This window comes from Coturnix japonica, chromosome 3 (assembly GCF_001577835.2).
Source record: "Coturnix japonica isolate 7356 chromosome 3, Coturnix japonica 2.1, whole genome shotgun sequence".
Lineage (NCBI taxonomy): Eukaryota > Metazoa > Chordata > Aves > Galliformes > Phasianidae > Coturnix > Coturnix japonica.
In genome coordinates this window covers 16244309-16266822 of record NC_029518.1, presented here as the reverse complement: position 1 = coordinate 16266822, position 22514 = coordinate 16244309, and the positions used below count along the sequence as shown (strand labels likewise).

Below are 22514 nucleotides of genomic sequence, written 5' to 3'. Positions count from 1 at the left end.
TCATCCTCTCATTTTCAAAACCAAATAAAAACTTATTCATAGAGTATGTTTTGGTGCTCGGGAGGGTGGTTTTCTAGCAAACAGGATAACATTGTTCTGTCCAAATACTGCTGAAAGTATAAAATGATGCCATTGTAGCACCGTGCAGTGGCAAAGTCCTGAAATCCTGCTGGTAGAGCCTGCTTGGTGAGAAATTTTGCCTGCTGGAATGTGTAAAAGCATACATATGCATGTGAAAGACACCTGTGCTTTTGCTCGTAGATACTCAACATATTGTCATTCACACATTTCTCTTAGTTTAATCTGAGTTTTTGGTTTTTTTTTGTTCCCCTAAGGTTGCTGTGAAAATAATAGATAAAACCCAGCTAAATCCTACTAGTCTGCAAAAGGTAAGTATGTCGTGGTATCTGAAACTATCATCAGTTGAACTCTGACCTTCTATTTCCTTTGCAAAAATATTTGGTCTTTTTATCTGGTTAAATAAACATCTCTGTGTATCTGTGACCTTTGGAGACACTGGTATCCTACAGCCTTTGCTATGATGAGCGTGTGCAATTTGTTTGCTAGCAGTTACTCTGTATGGTTCTTAACTAAGCACTACTTCTTTGCTTTTCCTCCTCTGGCTTCAGTTTTTGCTGACAAGAAAATGTGTGTCTAATTAGTTACACAAATAACTTGTCTACATACTAAATCAAGATGAAATGCTATAAAGGACAGTGTTTTTCTTGGATTTTTCTTTAATGTAGTAATTGTTTTTTTGTGGAGTTGTGAGAGGGGCCAGTTTCTATGGCTTTAATGTTTTGGTTTTTTTTACCTTTGTTCTTTCAACTTCAGTAAAACATTTGTTAAACTCAAGTGACCCTTGGCAATTACTTTTGTGTATGGAATTGAGTGGAGGTAATTGGAACATTCTGGTTGGTTTGTTGCACTGTCAGTACCTGCGGATAAATATTGAGAAGCCCTTCATAGGCATTGCCATGCTGTAATAAGCGTCTTACCAAAACCCTGGATTGCTGTGTTGTTTTTTTTTCTTGTTCTTTGTCTTCTGTTTGTTTGTGCCATTTAACTGTGCATATATTTGTGTTTTGAATGAAGCACAGAAAGGTTTTGTCCTACTTGAGATTACCCATTAAAAAGAAAAAGGATGGGTTTTGTTTATATGTACTTGACTGCTGTTGTAGCTGTAGAATGAGAAAGAAGCTGAGGGTTATTACTGTTCCTTTATCTCTGGCTGTCATTGTTTTGGGTTTTTTTTGTGTGTAACTTTGTATATGGAGAGCAGTGAATAACTTAGCTTTAATTTCTTTTAGCTCTTTTAATTTGTTTAATTTCTGCTCTGAAGTATTTTTGCTGAGTGTAGGTTCTCGAGGATTTTCTTTAATTCAACCTTTTGAGCAGAGTCCATGCAAAAGTGTTGTTGCTCTTAAGGCCAGTCCTGTATGAAGCAAATCTCTTTGCAAGTTGGTGAAGAAGGACCCATCAGAGCAGTACTTGACAGAGGATTCAGGGGAAATCCTGTCCTGCTCCTGTAGCTTGTTTCCTACCTAGCTTAATATTTGTACTTGGAACAGATGAGCAGGGCTGAGCAATAAGAAGGTGAAAGATGTGTTTTGCCAGTGTATTTTAATTGAGTCACCTTTTAGTTCCAGCCTCCAAGTGAATTGTTCCAGCTATTTTCAACACTACTTTACAAGAATACAGAAATTAACACTCAAATCTACAGAAAATACTTAGTTCTTAGGTCTTGAAATGACAGTTTGGGACAAAATCTGGAGGAGCTGTTAATGGAGATGTGAAGCTCAACATGTTTCTGTCATAAAAGAGGAGTATTTTTGTGGAAATAATCAACATATCCTTCAAAAGTATAGGATTTCTGATTTTCAAATTGATACATTCGCAAGGCAGAAATTGCAAACAAAAACAGGATGAATGAGCGTTCAATGAACTTTGTGCTCTAAACACTGTTAGGTTATGAAATAAGAAATGCTTCAGTCTATGTATTATGGCATACGGTAGAGTTTAATTACTTTTGAGTTCTATGTGTATATTAGGATAGGAAAAATGAAAGATTTGTTCTCACTGAAAGAAAGATTTAGATCTTCTAAAAACGATACCTTTCAAACACCTGCTTAGACTGAAGAAGTCAAAAGAAGCCATTAAGTTGATGTGATGCTGCTTGGGTTGCTTTAATCTTTTTACTTCTAAATTTACATATAATTATTTTAAAAGTTCTCAGTTTTTTGTTTGGTTGATGTACTTCAGAAATTTACATGTTAACAGGCTAGGTCTTATTTATTTTAACTCTCTCAGCGTGCCTTTGTAGCTATAGAGACTTCCCATTTCAGTTTTCCAGGAGGTTTTATTTCATCAGTAGTTGTGTTATTGATAGGTGAGTTATAATTAATGCAAGTATTTAGAGTCAGAATTACTAATCATTAGTATTCAATGTCATTTATGCATTAAAAATAACAAAAATGTGTAGAAGTTACTCTGAAATCTCCAAGTTTCACCATAATCTTTTATAATGGTAAGTACAGAAAGAAAAACAGAAACTTTTGTTTCCTTGTGTTTTATTGAATTTTTATTATTTTATCCATTGAAGTTGTGCATGGGACTGCTAAGCAGTCAACTTTTCTTTAAGATGTAACATTGGAAGTAGGGAATGGAGATGGTACCGTGATTTAAATAAGAACAGATACTTCTCTAGTGATTATTTATAGCAGAATGCTAAAGCAATTTACTACCACAGAAATGCCACTCCTGAGTTTGAGCTCATCATCTAGGCAGCATAGCCTAGAATGCTGTCACTTAATGGAAATGGTAAGTTGTGTGCAGGTCAGCAAAACGTGTAGGCCTTCAGTAACTTTTGGGTGTGTGTTATTAACCAGATGTGACAAATGCATAGTTATCATGGATTTTGTGAATGGGCTCTGTGCCTTCCCTCTCCATTACTCCCGAATAAAGGGCACAAACGGCAATTAGGCTTTGCTTTAGTACTTGCTGCTGACCTAATTGGGTAGAATGAGCTGAAGCGTCCTCATTTCACACATACTCTTCTGATGTGTAAACAGAAGAATTTGAGAACATACTGCTGTTGCTGTTAGTGTCATGCAAGCAGTGAAAGTCTAGTTTGACCTTAGCCACTTCCTGATGTTATTTGTGCCGTGTTAAATGGACAAGCAATTTTGCAGGCATAGTCAAATAAAAACATCAGGTGTTAAGTGATGACAGAAGCAAACTGTCCTTGTGAATTTTCTGTTGGACTCTCTGGCGTGCAGCGTGGTGAGTTGTCTTTAAGTTCTAATGTTCTTCTTGCTTCAGGACCTCCATCTCTTTAAATAGGTAAGCAGCATTGAATGAAGAGCACTATCTTTTGTTTGCCTTTCTAATTTTCCACTGTGTGGTTCTCATTGTGAGCACCTGTGCAAGAGACAAAACTGACTTTTTTTGTGGACTTTTGTCCAGATAGTAGTGTATTGTTCTGACCTGGCTCTTTCCACTGTCATGACGGTAACATGTTCCCAAATGTAGGCATCTGGGTTTCATCATAACTTGAATTTATGTCAATACTTGTTCTATTTTCTGCGTGTCAATTACATGAGAGCATCTTCTTGTATTGGCTTTGCTGGTGATGTTTCTGAAATAGCATTCTGGTCCTCTTAGGTGTAACACTGTTGTAGAGAAGGAAGTGCTTTTGCCCTGAGTAGATTTCATTAGTGAGTGACATTTCCAGATTTCCCCATTTCAGTAGTTCATTGGATCTTGTACTCACTAACCATATCTTAGGCTACATCTTAGGTTCTTTCAAGTTTTCTTAATAACACAACAAAAATAAGTAGTTGAAATTGTTCCACGTCTTCCATGTGTTACCTCTGTGTAGCTATTGTCTTTTTGTTTGTTTGTTTGATTTTTTCAGCATCCCTTCTCATAATGATTTAGAAACTAGATTGACTTAACTAAGATTTTTAGTTTGATTTTTAGTGACTTAAAACAGTAAATCCTAATTGTAAATGTCAACCTGACAGCAATCAGATCTCTATTTTCTACAGTATGTGCCCTGAAAAAATGAAACAGTAAAAGCAGGAGTTGAATTTTCAGGCCTTCTGCCTTGTCCACAGGTACAAAGCTCTACAAATTGAGTTTGGTGTTTGCTGTCCTGTACTGTAAGTGAAGCTATTGAGGCTATTACCCATTTGCAAAATGAAATATTGTTTGAGAACTTTCTGAATGGGAACGCATTTAGGACTGAGGAACAGTCTTAGAAATTAGTGGTAGGCAGGGAAAAGGGAAGGCAGAGCACTTTCACCTTTTGAGTAAGCAATATTATGGTGCTACCTGCATTTACAGGGAGGCAGACACCATCCCACTGGTAAAATAGCAAGTTTCCATTCAGCTTCTGTCTGACATAATCTGTTTGGATGAGTATCACCCAAGATAAATTGTGCTGCTTCAGCCTTACCCTGTTACTGTTTTAAGCATGCGTGCACATTTCAGCCTGCAGTAGAAATGCTTTAGAAATGGAAGTCTATTGGCATTTGTGTGGAATAAACCTAGGCCCCAACTCTGAGTCATAATGATGTTTTCTTGCTCAGGCTCTGAACAGAGTATGTTTCATAGAACTAAGTATGTTGATGAGGCTAATGGTCAGTTCTGTTGTCCTCAATACAGAACTGATTTTTATGTCCATTTCCTTTCTGGAAGGAAAATTCCATATGTAGAATGAAAGTTCTTGTTGCTAGGAAGACAATTTGAATCTTAAACCAATTAGTAAACTTCCAAATCCTTTGAGAATATAGAACAACACTCATATATTTTGACAGTGACGTGCTTCATGTTGCACATAAAACTGTGTTTCTTGATAGTGTTTTTTCTGAACTTGAAATTGTTTATAGAAATAAAATATTAAATACCGCTTATGAAGACCTGTGTACATGGCCATTACTTTCACAGCAATATTAATACTGTTAAGTTGTGAAATTCTGTTTCAGTCTTCTGGTGGGAATGGCATTTTTGCATGCGTATCTGCTTAGTAGCCTTTCTCAAGTAGTCCTGTTGTGCATTCCATTGGTTTTGATTTGTTAGAGTCTGATGAATTAGTTTACAACTTCATGTGATGGTTTTTTAACTGGCTTTGTGAACAAACAAGAATATTTCGCAAAAGCTTGTTCTAGTGCATTGTATTACACACTCATGCGTTCCATTCTGAACACAAACGAGCTGCTTTGTGTTGCTCATGTTTTCCCAGAGAAATATTTCTGTTGTCTCAAGTACTACTCCACTCTTTTAGGAGGTATTCAGTCTCCGACTTCCATCATTGGACCTTTTTGTAGCCTTTCACTTCAAGACTAATTTTGAACATGGTGAGACGTCCTCTGAGACAACAGATGAGCAAAACAGCCCCAATCATTGAGCCAGGTTTTTATGTAAGGAAGGATGTAGTGAATGTTTCCAAAATAGTTAAACATCGTACTGAAGACAGTGAGCATTTCCCCGCATTGCATCGACCTACTGGTACTGGAGTGTGTGTAGCACAGTGAACAGGTTGGATAGTGGGGATATGCTGCTTAGTGAAGTAAAACAGTGCAAACTTACATGGTTCTAAAAGCTGTAAATACTGCTCAACAAAACCGTGTGGTCACTTTGGATTCCTTCTGTTTGTCTTCTTCCCTTCTAGCCCCTAGGTCAGTCTTGCAACATCACTTATTTAATTGGTAAAACCAAAAATGCAAGACCTCTTAAAGCTCTGTCTTCTTTCTGCTACTCATAGATAACTTTTTCTGCTAATGTTAATTCCTATGGCTTATGCTGTACCTTTTCACCTTATCAAATCATTTATCTTGAGTAACGTGCTCTAAGAATGTTTTCTTACTTCCCAACAGTTGTTTCGAGAAGTACGAATAATGAAGATACTGAATCATCCCAATATTGGTAGGAGTCCTGCATTTCTGCAAACTTCTTTTTATTATGCTGTTTACACTCTGGGCTTTATTTTGAATGTACTTTCACAGTTATGCTTTTGTTCCTTAAACTTCTGAGATAACAGGACAGTAAGTATTGAGTAAATATATTAGTGTCTCACTTTATTGATCCTGCTTGAAACAAGATTATTGACGTGAGGAGATAAAATGTTTAGTCATGAAAAGCATCAACACTGAGCACTCTGGTCAGCCAAGGGCCCAAATTTCCCTCTTTACACTGAAATGATATGAGTTGCTTAGGTGAAATGAGCAAAACTCCATTGTTTCAGTCTAGGAAAGACTCCTGCCACCTGATATTTCCAGAAAATTAGACTTGCCAAGTATGTAATTTTCCCTTTCTGCTTTAGTTCTTTCACCTACCCCACAGCTTCAGGGCCCTACTTTGTGATGACAATTCTTCTGGCTGAGGAGGGCTGGACAGTCTTGTTCCAGAGACACTTAATGTTCCTGAATCGGCCAGAGGGCTTGTTGCATACAAGGTATGGACAAGGCATACAAGTTACTACATGCTAGGCACTCCCTTTTCATCCCTTGAATCGTTTGTTGCTTTTCCAACATTCTTAGCTTCTGCTGGTTTTTGTTGGGTTATCTTTATTTTTGGGGGGGGGAGGGGGAGGCGAGGGCTGTGGTGGTGGTGTGTTTGTTTTAAATGAGTGCTGGCTATTGGTATCTGAGGGAAGTCTGTCAGATGTAACAGTTCTGATAGCTATGCAACTTATAGTTGGTCAGTATACCAGTTTTCTAACTGAGAACAGTTTACTGGTGAAACAGGGAAGGTTTGTATGGTCTTACAGAAATCTGTCAAATTCAACACTAATTCTAGCATGAACCTATTTGTATAGTATGCATAAACTTCTGAAGAAATTATGAATTAATGTGCTTTATTATCAACCCTGAAATTAATTTTGCTTCCCCCCCCCACCCTCAAAAGAGTGCTAACCTGAAGGATATACGATTTCCTTACAGCATAATGTTCTCATTGGCAATGAATTATACTCACTTCATGAATAAGGGTTTATTGGTTTTTTTTCTGTTTGTATTGTGCTTTTGTTCCCCACTGCAATCTCTTATTCATTTTTCTTGCAGTAAAATTATTTGAAGTCATTGAAACTGAAAAGACATTGTATTTGGTAATGGAATATGCCAGCGGGGGTAAGTGAAAATTCTGCTTTAAGGATGAACTGAAATGCATTGCATGCCTAGGAACAACTTACGGATTTTATGCTTAATGGGTTATTCCAGCCCACTCTTCAGAACCATCCTAGTAGACATCCCAGGTCATACTCTTTCTTGCTTGCATAATGCTCTGTAAAGTAACCTATTAGATTTGTGCTTGAGGGTAGATACTGATATATGGTTTACTGCTGAAAACCTGATGCCAATTCAGGGTGAAAACTTGACTCAGTATCTGCTATATTTAAGCAAACACCAGTCTTCAAGTGAGTGCTAAAGCACTTAGAGAGGCAAGTCCAGGGGATGTGAATAAGGAATAAGAAGCGGGACCAGCAGGATCATAAAAGAGCAAAATGGATACTGTGTGATTTTATGGAAAGCTGCTTATTGACTGAATGGAATTGTTTGAATGTGGGAAGGGAACCCAGCATGAGGCTGGTTACCAGTTAGGATGGTCTGCAAAGAATTATAGCAACTTTTATCATGGAGAACAACTAGGAAGAAAGAGAAGCAAGTAGTGCATACACTCCTGAGTGAGGTGGCTAGGATTAAGCAGTATATTTTATATGCAATATAATTTTTTTTAACATAACAAGTCATTTTATTCTGTTTTACAAGTTGCATTGGAGAACTGAGAAAGTCTTAGTACAAAGGATTACAATGTTTGTATTTGTTGACTGTTAAATGTCTAAAGAAAAAAATGAATGCAAGTAGTAAAATGCAATTTTTCATGTCTGCTTTGATTTCTCTCTGCTCTGAAAAGGGGAGGGTCTGTTTTCAAGCATTGCCCTGTTGTGCTTTACAGCCAGCTTTAAAATACAGCTGTGGTCAGTAGGTCTGATGTTTCCTTCTACTTGTGTTTAGGAGAAGTGTTTGACTACTTAGTTGCACATGGAAGAATGAAAGAGAAAGAAGCTCGTGCAAAATTCAGGCAGGTATGAAGTTAACATTCAGTCCTTTGATTCTATGTATGGTATTTTCAGATAGACTTGAGTGTGTGCAAACATTGTTTGCATTTTTGTTCCAAAAAAGAAAAAATTAATTGTTGCCCTGATGTTTATTAAAGCTGGTGTGGAACAAAACACTATAGAAGAAATATCTGTTTCCTACATACTACCTAAAAATAGCAATAGGCTGCATTCTAATGTTTTTAGTGGGTGTTCCTAAGGGCCACATTTTTTATTGTGACTCACTTGAGGTTTTCATCCTTTTCTGAGTACTTTAAAGTTTAACAGATACTCTATCCAGAGTTGTTGATATTGTTGCTTATCTCTTGCTATATCTTGTCACATCGTTTTTTACAGAGGATATTATGTAGAAGGGTTTTATATCATATTTACAAACCTTTTCGTCCTAACTTTTTCTTATACTATTTTTTGTGAAAAGCTTTAATAGATTGATGAGCAAAATTTGGAATTAAAGTGTATGCTTAACACATAAAGAAACTACTGTAAACTTATTCAGGCATTTTGTTCTGAAAATGAAAAAGATGCATGTGAAAATGTGTAACGGGCTGTTCTGTTGGTGATGAAATGTGCAGGAGGGCTACTGGTATTTCAGAGGATAAAATCTGAAGTGGAACATTCAGCTACTGATGCTTCAAAAAAGAATTATTTCTCTTTAATACCTATTGTGAAGTCAGTATTTAAAACAGATGCTCCTCTTCATCTGCTGTCTGCAGGAGAATGTATTAAATTTTTTAATAAGAAAACAAGTTGTTCTTAGGGATTTTAGAATTTTCGTATTTGATATTAAGTGAAACTTAGATGAATATTTTCTAAAAGGAAAGCCTTATGTATTAACTTTCTTGTTTTGCTGTATCATGTCAGGAGCTAAAATTACTAAATAATATCAGAAATTAATATCGAATTTGAGCTAAAATATTTCTCTGACTGTCTTGGTGTTTCAGATTGTATCTGCAGTGCAGTACTGTCATCAGAAATGTATAGTTCATCGTGATCTCAAGGTAAACTATTATGCGTTCTTCATTGTAATGATTGACAGGGTAGACTTAATTTCATTGTATATATTTGTCCTTGCTGTAGTCTCTGAACAGATGAATGTGGGAACTATCTCTGTGTTTTATTCTTGATTTTTCTGAAGCACAGGAACAGAGTGGCTTGCTTGTTGGAACTGGGGTGAGACTGTGTGCTACTTTCATCTCAGTTTTGGCTCTGAGAGAAAGATGCATTCTCTGAAGAATTATACCTGCTGGCATACAGATATCTACGTACTGAAGCTGCAGAAGTTCAATGACAACAGTCAATGCCACTTAATTAAATTAATTTTTCAGTTAAAAATGTATTTATTACAGGATATAGAAAACATTCTCTTCTTACTGATTCATTAATGAAAAATTAAGGTTTCTAATCCATCTGAATTTTTGGTTTAAACTACAATTCAGGCAAAAAAAAATACATTGAAGGTAAACATAAATTACTCCAATTTCCTCTTATTTTTATTAAATGCTTTCTAGTGCTTTTTTTCCCTGTATACAAATACCAGGCCCCTATTAAAGAATTCTGCAATAGCATGCACAACCAAAGCCTTTAGTCTGTGCCAGGTTTAGATGTCATAGCACTTGAACACAAGATCTTCACCTATTTAAAAGTTGGCTTGTGTTCTTGCTTTTATGTCTGTGTTTGCAAGGTAAACACTGGTGTGGGTTCTTTATTGCTAATATATCTAAATACTTATAAAAAGATGAACTTGAGTAATTGCAGCAGCATGCCTTCATCCTCATTGTTACAAACCTGCTCCCTAATAATGGTTTATGTGCCACCTCTGGGCACGTACCAGAAAATCCGTCTTTTTTTGCTGAGTCCTTCTTTCCCAGAACTGTTTTCATTGGATGCCAAAGGTGCTACTGCATGGCCAGTGCTCTTAATTCATAACGGACAGAAAAAGCTGATCTTACAAAATCTCAATTTAAGAATAATTTAATTATTTTTCTTCTTATATGGTGGTGGTTTGGCACTTCTGATGTTCTGTCAAGCTCCCTGGAGTAGCTTGCTCCTACCACTGTTTAGGGCGTTCTAGAAGGCTGGACTTACAGTACTGCTGGCTGGACTACCACAGCTCCTTTCATTGGTCCCTTCTTAACAACATGAGGCTGAGAGTGGGAGAGGAGAGCTGCCCATCTCCTTACCCTTACCTAACACTTGCTTGATCTGCTCAGCTACGTGATGACTCTTGCTGTATTTATTTAGCATCCTGCACCTTGCTCTTTCTCATAGAGCCATTTGCAGCCTCTACCCTTAATTCCCTTCTTAGCTGCTTAGCACAGTGAAACTGGTGAAAGGTCTGAAGCACAGGGCTTACAGGGGATGGCTGATGGAACTTGGATTGTTCTGTCTGAAGAAGAGGAGGCTCAGGAGTAACCTTATTGCTCTCTACAACTGCCTTAAAGGAGGTTGTGGTGAGGTGGGATCAGCCTCTTCTTCTGGGTAACAGTGATAGGACAAGTGGTAGTGGCCCTAAGTTATGCCAAGGGGAGGTTCAGGTTGGATTTTAGAAAAAAATTAGATGGAGTGGCAAGGCACTGGTTCAAGCTGCCCAGTGAGGTGGTGGGGTCCCCATTCCTGGAGGTGTTCAAGAAATATGTGGATGTGGTACTGAGGGATGTGGTTCATGAACATGGGTTGACAGCTGAACATAATGATCTTAGGGATCTTTTTCCAACCTTAATGGCTTTTTGATTCTTTGCATAGCTCGGAGGACTATGGAAAACTGCTCTGTGGCATTTGCATGGTATCCCTTTTAACATCTGTCATAAGTACTCTGCTGCTGGTCTTTTTCCTTGTTTCAAGATAGGCAGGCAGGTTCCAAAATCATGTGTTAGTTTGCTTTTCTCTCTGCTCTGTCTCTTATAGAGTTATGCTAGATTCATTTGAAATGTTCAGCATGAAGTGTGATGGAGAACCAGTCAGCCTAGCCAATGGAAAATGCATAACCTAGAGTAAAAAGGACGAAATGTATGGTCTTAAGGAAGTGTTCTCACTTCCTCTCTCCTTTCCAAACGTTGTGTGTCATCTCCCCAGCTCCACACAAAGAGTTTTAAGTGAGACAGAGGAAGTAGAGACAGCTTTTAAAATTGTCTGTGTTCACATCTGCTTCTATTGGTTTTCTCCAAGTTACGGGTATGGCTGACCGATTTACTTTGTTAGCACCTTAGAACAGAGGTGTAGTACCACAGTGGAGATTTGATGAGCTTTTTAATTTTTTTAAGAGGATAAAGGATAAAGTCTGTGATATATGTTACCTCAGACTCAAGTAGGAAGAAGCATGAAAGGGGAAAGTGTGTCTAGTCCATTCTGGCAAAAGAGAGGGAGTATAAGGCCCATTGCTACTTAAACTCTTCTCCCATTCATTTGCTTCTGTGAAACTAAACCTCTTGAGTACAAAGGGTTATAACTGAATTCAGCTTTCTGCTCACAATGTGATGCACAGCTCTTATCATACCCTTTCAGTGACTGTTAATGCTTTTCAGTCTGAATATCTAGCCAAAAAGAGTATAGTCTTGTTATTTGGCATATTAAAACTGTATGTGTGTGGAGGGGGGTGGGGAGAGAGGAGGAGAAGAGAATAGGTGGGCTGTTGTTGGTGGTTTTGTTTGAGAAAGAAACCTGGAAGTACAGGATCTTTGAGTAGCCACGTACTGTTCAACTAGGAGGACTATTGTAATCACTGAGCAGCTGCGCTGACAGTAATGTTTTCACCACAAGGAAAATGAAGTCTTTGTGCAGTAATGTAGAAGGCTGTCGAATCTGGAAAATATCTCAGGCTGTGTCTGCAGGCACATCAGCTGGAAGCAGCTGAGATTACAGGTCATGAATCGGGAAAATAAAATATTTTCCAGGAAAGGTAGTTAGTGAAAATGGGCTATATTTTATTTCTGATAAAGGCAAAATTCTGTCTCCCAGTTATTGGGTGAATATACTGATGGCCTTCTTTCCTAGTCATTGAGTTAGATGAAATTATTAAAAATACAACAAACAATGAGGGGGGGAGAACACGTATTTACCACTGTTAGTAAAGTAAACAAGTTCAGAGATGCTAAGCCAGGAGATCTGTGCTGGTCGTTTTTCTGATTGTTTCCTTCTCTGAATGAAAGGAAAGATAATCTGTTTGAAAGGGGACTCAAATGAGCACAGTATTTGATGAGAGAATTCAGTGTTAGCGATAAAGCTGACATGTGGTAATTAGGAGAATGCTGCACTTTGGCTCATGTCTGATCTGCTGAAAAAGAGATTCCTGCACTTCTTAGTTTCTGGGCAGTTGTGCTGTTGATGTCTCCATCAGGAGCCTGGCCACAGATGAGTAAACTGTGTGGTTCTCCTGCAGACACTGCATAGCACCCATGCGCTTGAGGAAATTCACTTTATTCTTCTCCTGCTGTTTTGAGAAGTCCGGGTGCTTCAATATGACACTTATCAGTTCCATTTTCCTGGGTAAATGTAGTCCATTTTCAACCTTAGTTATGTATGATGGAGGATTAGTTCCTTTCTTAATGCAAGAAAGATACAGAAGGGGAAGCAATTTTGCATTTGTTAAATGATATGCTGCGATATATTGATCTTATACATAGCTTGTCTTTCTCCTCTTTTATTTTGCTCTTAGGCAGAAAACCTTCTACTTGATTCAGATATGAACATTAAAATTGCAGACTTTGGGTTTAGTAATGAATTTACAGTTGGTAATAAACTGGACACATTTTGTGGAAGCCCACCTTATGCTGCTCCTGAACTTTTCCAAGGGAAGAAATACGATGGTCCTGAAGTGGATGTGTGGAGTCTTGGAGTGATATTGTACACACTAGTAAGCGGATCATTGCCATTTGATGGTCAGAATCTAAAGGTAGGCTTATAATATGAAATAAGGCTTTTCTTCTTTTAAGTTTTCTGTGTCATTTGTAGGTTCATCTTTTAAAAATTTATTTTAAAGGAACTGAGGGAGCGAGTACTGAGGGGGAAGTATCGTATTCCGTTCTATATGTCCACAGACTGTGAAAACCTACTTAAGAAGCTACTAGTACTGAATCCAATCAAACGAGGCAGCTTGGAAGTAAGTAATTTAACCTTTTTCATTCAAATAAATAAATAAATAAATTACAAGTGTTATCCCAGCTGAGGGAGCTGGGCTTGCTCAGCCTGGAGAAGTCTGTGGGGTGACATCATTGCAGCCTTCCAGTACCTAAAGGGAGCTTACAGACAGGAGGGGGGTCAACTATTTACAAGGGTAGATAATGGCAGAACAAGGGGTAATGGTATTAAGTTGAAGGAGGGAAGATTTAGGCTAGATATCGGGGAAGCTCTTTACCAGGAAAGTAGTGAGGTGCTGGCACAGCTGCCCAGAGAGGTTGTGGATGCCCTGTCCCTGGAGGTGTTCAAGGCCAGGTTGGATGGAGCCCTGGGCAACCTGGTCAAGTATTAGATATGGAGGTTGGCAGCCCTGCCTGTGGTGGGGGATTTGGAGCCTTGATCCTTGAGGTCCCTTCTGACCCAAGCCATTCTATGGTTTAGATCAAGGATGAAATATAGTCACTGCTTAAGGCTTCTTTTAACTTTCATGATAGTTATATCCTACTTTAGGGGACCAGAAATCTTACTGAAAATGAATAAACAACTCATTCCCCCCCACTCCCCAAAACAAAACCATAGGAAGCATCCCAGAAACAACATAGCCTGAGTACATGTTAGTGAATTGCAACTAACTGAAGACTATAATCTAAGAGCATTTCAAAGTGCAAAGTGCTCCCACTCGTTTGGATCAGATAATAAATTCAGAACATGGAGAAAGCTGGACAAGATCATAAATATCTTCAACTTCGAGGAATTCTTTGGGGAAAAAAAGAAGGAATAACAGCAGCAAGCAGTACCATAAGCATAAGTAACACCTGCTTACCATAGTTGAAAGTAGAACAGAAGATAAATACATGCTTTGAAAATAGTATTTGCATGAGTTAATCGCCAGTGACCTTTGCTTTATCTTTCTGTGCATAGCTGTGCAGCAGTGGATAGAGTTCCAGAGATGAAATCCCATTTAAGCAGCTTTATATTTGTGTTGGTGTGACTTCTGCCTCCTGCCATGGATGCTACCTGTGCAAGGAAGCATGCATTTGCTGAGCTGTGTCTGCTTCTTTCAAGCTGTTACTGTTTTGTGACTTAATATGAGTAGTTTTAACTTGAGTATAATCTGCACAGAAGAGAATAGTGAGTGATGACTTCCATTTGGGTATTCATTAATTGTGTTGGATCCATCCTCATCTAGAGGACATAGTGATAAGAGCTTAACCACCACGAGATATTGAGAGATTACTCCTCTCTCCTCACAATGTCACGATTCAGTTTTAGGAAGTACGTTTTCATTTTATAGTACTTTTCTCTGTATTTTCAGCAATTGCAGTTTCTCTTCAGATGTAATTTTACTCTCATTTTAATATCATGGCATTTTCTAGTTCTTTTAAAATTCCTTTTTGTCCTTGGAGAGTGATGTTGCATAGCAGCTTCACAGGGAGCAGCATAGTAAGCAGGTTGCATGGAAGTAAATGTTACATGGGACAGGGGTGTTTTGAGTCAGTACTAAAACAGTGATGATGTGGGGAGTAGTCAGTACACTAATGCAAGTGGGAGAGGCAGTACAAACTTACTTTAAATGTGCGGACCTAAAATTACACTTGGAGTATATATTTAGTAGTTGGTCTGGAAATAAACAGCCATTGCATTTGTGCGAGCACTTCTAAAAATACATAACTAGAATTAGAAGTACTTACTTAGGAGGAGCTTTTAAAAGGCAGAAAGATAATGTTGTCTTGGGGGAAAGTGTTTTTTCTTTGTGCTTTGTCTTAAAATTACTTGGTCAGCCCCAGCCATAGATGCACTCATGGTTCCCATGCATACTTTTCCCGGAGCATCCAATAGTGTGCTGGCCAGGGACTTAGCAGCAGAGCTGAGGCTGATACAGTATCAGCGCTGCATATGCTACCTTTACCACTCTTCCTCTGGTAAGAATCAGGTAAACTTCTACTCAGCTAGTGTGTATTGGTTGCAGACTCATTGGCAACAGAGAGGAAACACTTGAGAAGCAAGAGAATGTTTCTCTAGAACTATAAATCTTCCAGGAAGAGATGGAGAAGGGAAGCAGTTTTGGAAGATGTGTGGAACTCTGTCAGGTTTTCAAGAAATCCGTCACCTCACCACCGTTCTCAAGTTCTTTGCAAGTCAAAGCTGAAATACCCACAGCGCAGATCTATGTTTACAAGCAGTAATAAAGCACATAGTTTTGAGACAAAACAGACCTTCGGCCAGGCAGGATTTTTATTATATAGCCTTGAAATTCAATAGAAACTTTAATAATATTTATTTGGTTGAAATGCAGTTTGGGTTGGTGATAATCAGATCTTTAAATACCCTGACCTAGGCTGCTGTTCTGTAATCAGCTGACTTTCAGAGATATAATGTTGATCCTAGAATAACATTGTTTGTGTCATTTCAGAATGTTTATAAGAACCTGTTTTAAGAGTGATACAGTAGTTGAGACTGTCTGTGAGATCCTCTGTTTAGTAAAATATTTAATTAGCAGTATTATAATGATAACAACAAAAAAAAAAAAACAACCCACAAATGCAGATGCTGTACACTATGCCTTCAAGAGTCAATCATACTATTATAATATTACAAGGCTGTAAATAAATAACCAGAATCTATCACTAAGTAAGCTCAAGGTTTGTGTGCCATAAATGCAATATAGCAATGTGGTGACAATTCTTCCCCCCACCCAGCCACCCACAAAAGAAAATAAAGTCAGTTATGTGATAGAACTTTGAATAAATCTTTAAGTCTTACTGTCAGCAAATTGTTAACAGGTTCCACTACGAAGTTTTATATTGCATTTGTAAGGATACAGCTATTTGTGTCTTTAATTTGGCAGCAGCACTGCATGCAAAGAATTTGGTTATATCAGTGGAAAACTGAGTCTTTTGCTCTATGTTAGAGATAACTTAATTTGATGTTTGCAAGGCATATTTGGAGCCTGTGGGAAACTAGACTTTATTGGCACTTGTTTCACTCTTCTGTCAATCTAGTAAGCAATATTAGTATTGTCCCCAAAAGAGGCATGTGTGCCTCAAGCTGTAGGAGGAAAATTGGATTTAGCTGTTTTATAAAAAGACGATGAGTATGTCCTTAAGCAGAAATTGCAGTGATGGTTTAGGCGTTCCAGCTGATCAATGCTGCAGGCATACAAGGGGTCCAAGCCACAGCAGAAGGAAATTAGTTTCAAAGAATGCAGGAGAAGTTTGTAAAGTTAATGTCTGTGTGGCATGGACAGAGTTAAGAGGCATTTTCCCCTCCAGCTGAACTGTTGCTCCTTTAGTTCCGTTGCAGTGGGAAGATCCATAGGAAGAAAGTGATAGTTTGGATCAAGGCTTTGGATGATTCTGGAAAGTATAGACATGCTTATGTATTATTCCTTAGTTTCTTGCTTTGCTATTATTTGAAGGAGTTATTTATTTTGATATAATCTGCTTTGTAGTAGTGTCCAGGAACCATAACTAAGATTAGGGTGTGTGTGTCAATCCTTCAGCCCAACGGGATGAAGAGACTGATGGAAGTGAAGAGTACAAAATGAAAGATTTGAGTTTGTTCCAACTGCATTCTTTTTGTCCCAGTAGTATTTCTGATGCTTCAGCTGGTTGCTTATATTGTAGAGGGTAAATAAGCAGCAGGGGGGATGAAGAAATGAGAAAAAAAAAAAGTGAAAGAAAAAAGAAGATACTATAAGATGTGAGTTGGGGAAAGGTGGGGGAGAGAGAGCAACCTTCCAATCATTTTGAATTGCATATTGTTCTGTTTCTCAAATCAGCTGGCACAGATTTAGTCAAGTACTGTAAATATAAATTTCTTTTCTTAGCAAATTATGAAGGATCGGTGGATGAATGTTGGCCACGAAGAGGAAGAACTGAAGCCATATACCGAGCCTGAACCAGACTTTAATGACACCAAGAGAATAGGTAAGGCTTCTAGAAGAATGCTGTGTATTACATACACAGGCAGTTCTCTCTTGTAAGTCAAACTAAACTCTTTAACAGAATTTAAGATACTTATACACGTAGAATGCTTTCTTATTTAAATGAGAAATTTCATTACAATGCTTTCCTTGTAACTGCTACTGCAACAGAATTGACATGAATCTGCATGCCCAGGAAAGGACAAATCAGATTACAGAATTCAAAAGGTAAAAGGAAAGGGACTTTGTTACGCTAGTAACATTTTCTTTATCAGCTGTGGTCAGAGAATGGTGCTGTGTTGGCACTGTAGCAGTCGTAGCTTCTATTTGCCAGTGTTGAATTTGTTGAATTACACTCAGTGTTAGAGTTTTCAAGATGAAAAGAATGGTGAAAACAAGGAATTACAATCTTTCCCATTTTGCACAGCAGTGGAACTCAGTGATTTGAATTCTAATTACCTTTTGCATCGTGAAATTGTTGTGTTTTGTTTGTTTGCAGTGTTCCTAAATTGAGAGTAATCCCAAATGCTTAATTCTGCTAATGTATCTATCTCTCTTTATTTCTAGACATTATGGTCACGATGGGTTTTTCAAGAGAAGAAATCCATGAGTCTTTAGTAAACCAAAAGTACGATGAAGTCATGGCTACTTATTTGCTTCTAGGTAGAAAACCACCTGAGGTAAGTGATACCTAATTTACATATGTTATCTAGGCCTTCAGGTCTGGTTGATTTGAATATTCTGATGGTCAATATTTTATGAAAAATATAAATTAACATATCAAAATAGTAATTTAGAATTGGTAACTTCAGTAATGTGTATCCCAGTCTTTTTATATCTTCTTGGATATCTTGTTAGTTCCCACGTGAAGAAATAGACTAAGTGTATATCTTCCTATTTACTCATATATAGTGTTCTTCCTGTCATGCGATAGGTGTTCACAGTTAAGAATCTGAACTAGTTAAGAATTTGACTAAATGGATTTTTTTTTTCTAAGCTGTGACATCCTTGTTTTCTCGGAACCGTACTCATCCTTTCTGACTTGTGTTGTTGTTATATATTATATTGTATAATCATTTCATCACAGCCATTAGTAAGTCTGTGATAGGAAGTGTTTTGGCTGCTTTGAAACTAGTTGTATCTGAAGGATAGTGCCTTTCATTGGAACTCTTCACTTTCTTTATGCCATAATTGACACAGAAATGTTGAATTCTGTTTATACTTTGCAAAATTGTTTTTCTTGTAGTTTGAAGGAGGCGACTCCCTGTCCAGCAGCAACTTGGGTCAAAGGTCTCGTCCTAGCAGTGACCTCAACAACAGCTCTGTTCAGTCTCCTGCTCACTTGAAGGTCCAACGGAGTATATCTACCAATCAGAAGCAACGGCGGTTCAGTGATCATGGTGGGGATGACATTCCAACAAGTAAAGTAACATACACAATTTAAGTCTGAATGTGCAGTGTTTTGTGAACCTGGCCGGTCCACCACTCTGTGCATTTGTTGTGTATCTCGTCTTGCTCCGCTGTGATGCTTTTATCTGTATGAACTTTTCTATGGTAAATCCGGGTCAATGTGAGTTAGATTTAATTTTTTTTGTCTCGCTACTTGGTTGACTCACTAAATAAGAGCTTGAGGATGTTTCCTGTTTAGGAAGTAGAAGCAAAATATTGATCTGAATAAACTTGAACATGCAGACCATTCCATTTAGCTTTGCATTTGGAGTTAGGACCAAATTGCTTTTCCTAGAGGCAACAGCAGTTTTACCAAGTGTTCAGGAAACATCTTCAGGTGCAACTAGTTGCATCAAAATTAAATGTGTACGTAAAATATTGAATGAAAGGTTTCTTCCTTATAAAGAACTCCCAAATGACTCAAATAATTTTAAGTTGTTTTGCCCTTCTCTCTAATATACGTTGTTCTTTCCAGTTTCCTTTTTTCCAATGTTGTTCTCCCTGTGTGTTAGCATGGCATTTAAAAAAAAACAAAAAGTCATCAATATTGTGAAACATCGTTAACTGATGTGACTATTTCATGAGAGCATAAAATCCTGTTGATTAAGGATTTGGCCCAAAGCTCTTTAACAGTTCTTTCTCCCATAATGATTTTTATTTTCCAAGTATAAGTGTGCTTTTAAAGAAAATAGCCTTAGCATTTTTGAGGGAAAAATACCTTTCGTACTGGATTCAGGAAAATATATGCGTCAAAAATGCATCAAAAAGAGAAGTCAAAAATGTGACATTTCCTGTAGCTTTTTAAATAATAATACTGCAGAAATTTCACTGGTTCAAATGTGAATTATACTGGTCCTATTTCATATCTGTACGTGAATCTTGAAACTAATTCTCAATTGCATGTTGTTAATACAGAGGACATATATAAGAAGGACTTAGACGGTCAAAGCTCAGTTTAATACTTTGATGTGTGTGCTGAGTTTGTAGTTGTAGTTCTTCAGAAAGTCCAAATGTAATCCCCGTGAGTCAGGAAAAGAGAACCAGAGAAAAACCAGAAAGAACCAACCCTGTTTTGACCAAGAGATTATTTTTAGTTATTGCTAATAATGTTTTTCTTTGACAGTTGGTCCATCAATTCCTCCTACTGTGTCATACACAAAAAGGGCTCAGGCAAACAGTGTGGAAAGTGAACAGAAAGAAGACTGGGACAAAGATGTGTCACGCAAACTTAGCAGCACAACAGTGGGGTCCAAAGGAGAGATGGCTGCAAGTCCACTTGTGGGTCCAGAAAGAAAGAAATCTACTACAGTTCCCAGTGTGAGTGTGTGTGTGCTTTTGGTTTGTTAATTTTTCTCTAAACATTATTATAGGCAGAATGGTTACTAAACAAGCTACTGATCCTTTTTCTGACATACTCTTCTGGCAAACAGAAATAGGCTACAATGAATGTTGTTTAAAATAAACCTTTCCCTTCCCTCCCTAACTATGTTTTCTAACACTGATGTAGTAGTAAGCGTGCGAATATCTGCACTTGGGCAAACCAAAGATGTGTCAAGGCAAATAATGAACACTTAAGGAAAGAATGTAGGATCAGAGCTAATACAGAGTGCTCTGTCCTTGGTTTTTAATGCTTTCCCTGGTTTCTGATGCTTGTGTTATCAACAAGAAAGTCAAAGGTCTTCCTGAATCAGAGAATTCATCTGAATGTTATTTTGTAATATCCCTCATGAACTGTCTATCTATTTCTCTGCCTGTTTCTCTTTCTGAAGCTGCTCTATTTTTGGCTTGAGAAATGGGATGAGGTGAAGGGGAATAACCCGTTTGTTCCCTTGTGCGTACTTGTTGATATCATAGAACATCCCAAGTTGGAAGGCACCCATAAAGATCACTCGAGTCCAACCATTGGGTCCACACAGCACCATCCAAAATCCAAACCTTATGTCCTTCTTACACTGTAGCATATTTACCATCTTCAGTCATATTAGTCAAACTTGGAAGAGTTTAATTTCAAAAATATTTATTGTAGTTTTTAATCTTCCTTGCAAAATTGTTTTGAAACAGTTTATTCAGGAGTTTTTGCAGTTAGATACTAAAGCTGAAGAGCTGTAGATGAGGAAAGCTTAAATAGACAGTAGATCTTGCAGAGCTGAGTTTAGTGTGTTTGAAATGGAGCAAGTTTTCATTATACAATTCTGTTATTGGCAGGAGGAGAGGATGAGAATGTTTGTAGGTATTTAATTAAATGTGTTGGAACTAAAATTAGTAACAGAAAGAGATAAGGTCCCATCACTGTTCATTGCTACAAGACACTTCTGCCACATGTTACTATAAATTCTCATGGTCAAATTCTTCTCTGTTCTGCATCCTAATCTCAGGTCTGACTGACAAAGATGGACAGTATTTTCATTTTTCTCTTCAAAACCCTTTTGACAAGGGAGGCAGCAAGCTTGAAAGTCAGAGCCCTAGTTAGCAACTTAATCTGTGCAGGGAAGCCTTTAAGCCAGCCAGATGTATGTGTTCTTGGGGAGCTTCCAGTTCTCTGTTTCAGCTCTTGATCCCAGAGTCAAATAATTCAGCAATGCATTATATAGAAATTGAGTTGTAAAATTTAGTAAAGCAAATATCAGCAAAATTAAGTTTCTCTATGCTTTCTCTTAGTGAATTTGAATGGTACAGTCAGGAGATGGTGAATGAAGTATTGGGAGGGGATAAAAGTAGCCAGCAATGTATCTGATTTGGGTTAGCATATTAACTTGGTACATTCAAGGCATTGGGAGTGGTGGAAATTCTGTTTTGATATCCCAGGCTTGCTTTCCATACAACATAAAACACAGTAGAAGATAAGACTGAAATTAAAGGAAATACTTTAATTTTTCTCCTAGAATAATGTATTTTCTGGAAGTGGAATGACAAGAAGGAACACTTATGTTTGTGAACGTTCTTCAGATCGCTATTCTGCAATACAGAACGGGAAGGACAACAGGTATGCTTTTCTGTGTGTTAATTTGGGTACACAGACTGGAGGCATAGGAGTGTGTTATGCAATAATCAGTGTAATTATGAAGCATGGTATGAAAAGTAAAGTTTTACTGTGTGTTTTTATCTTCTCGTCCAATGCAGCATCAATGTTTGTGATGAAATACTAAGCTGTAGATCTGCCTTTGCCTCTTCTTCTGGATAACCTTTCAATTCCCTTCATAATTGCTCAAATAGTGAAGAATTTAGACGTGTCAGTGCTTTTTGATATCCCTGTTTGGCCCAAGTAATATTCTGGTGGTGTTTGTAACCAATTTATATCTGTATGCAGATATATATATATATATACACACACACCCTGTTTAGATATAGAGCTAAAATCTGTATTCATATATGTCCTAATCTCACAAGTGTTAATTTTCGTTTCAATAGATGTAATTTCAATGGCGTTTTAATGAGAAATAACTATTCTGAAGTTTTTCGTGGTGTATTTCATTGTAGATGATTTCTGTAGTACTGAAGAAGGGCCAGCTCTTGATTCCTCTTCTTTATGAGTGCAAAGTGTGCTCAGTTCTTCATGAAAAATGAAGTAGAACATTGCAGTTCAGTTTGTGTTTGGTGTAGCTGAACATCTCATGCCATTAGTCAGATTCTGGAATCTTTACTTAGCTGCAGATACTATTTCACTTTGGGACTGCTGTTGCTCATACTTCATTAATGTAATTTTGCTTATACTTGTGGAGGCAAAGCTGTAGTTTAGCCTAAGCATTGCTTCTACTACCGTGCCTTCCTTGCTACTCACTTGAAGCAGAAATAAAAAGTACAGGTGGAAGGAACTGTGTCAGTCTCACATTGGCTTGAGGGAGAGCTGATGCAGAAGGCAGATATTTTGCTTGAAGCAGAGTCTTTTGTTCTCCATAGAAAGCTGATGAT

The 22514-nt window shown here is 37.7% G+C and overlaps 1 protein-coding gene across 10 annotated transcripts in view; it reads left to right on the top strand.

Annotated features, from left to right (window-relative positions):
- MARK1 (microtubule affinity regulating kinase 1) overlaps window positions 1-22514 on the top strand; it is a 49238-nt gene that overhangs the window by 18553 nt on the left and 8171 nt on the right. For 5 of the 10 annotated variants that reach the window (XR_001553834.1, XM_015857204.2, XM_015857200.1 and 2 more), the window contains exons 3-14: window positions 336-389; window positions 5880-5928; window positions 7065-7130; window positions 8016-8086; window positions 9061-9117; window positions 12771-13007; window positions 13095-13214; window positions 17061-17160; window positions 17724-17836; window positions 18403-18577; window positions 19729-19922; window positions 21488-21588. Coding sequence is in view for 9 of the 10 variants with exons in the window: in XM_015857204.2 (XP_015712690.1) it covers window positions 336-389; window positions 5880-5928; window positions 7065-7130; window positions 8016-8086; window positions 9061-9117; window positions 12771-13007; window positions 13095-13214; window positions 17061-17160; window positions 17724-17836; window positions 18403-18577; window positions 19729-19922; window positions 21488-21588 (1337 nt within the window). In the remaining variant the exon portion in view is untranslated. Of the gene's footprint in view, window positions 1-335; window positions 390-5879; window positions 5929-6342; window positions 6458-7064; window positions 7131-8015; window positions 8087-9060; window positions 9118-12770; window positions 13008-13094; window positions 13215-17060; window positions 17161-17723; window positions 17837-18402; window positions 18578-19728; window positions 19923-21487; window positions 21589-22514 lie in introns of those variants that run through there. The other 5 variants (XM_015857207.2, XM_015857205.1, XM_015857202.1 and 2 more) reach the window with 2 other exon arrangements.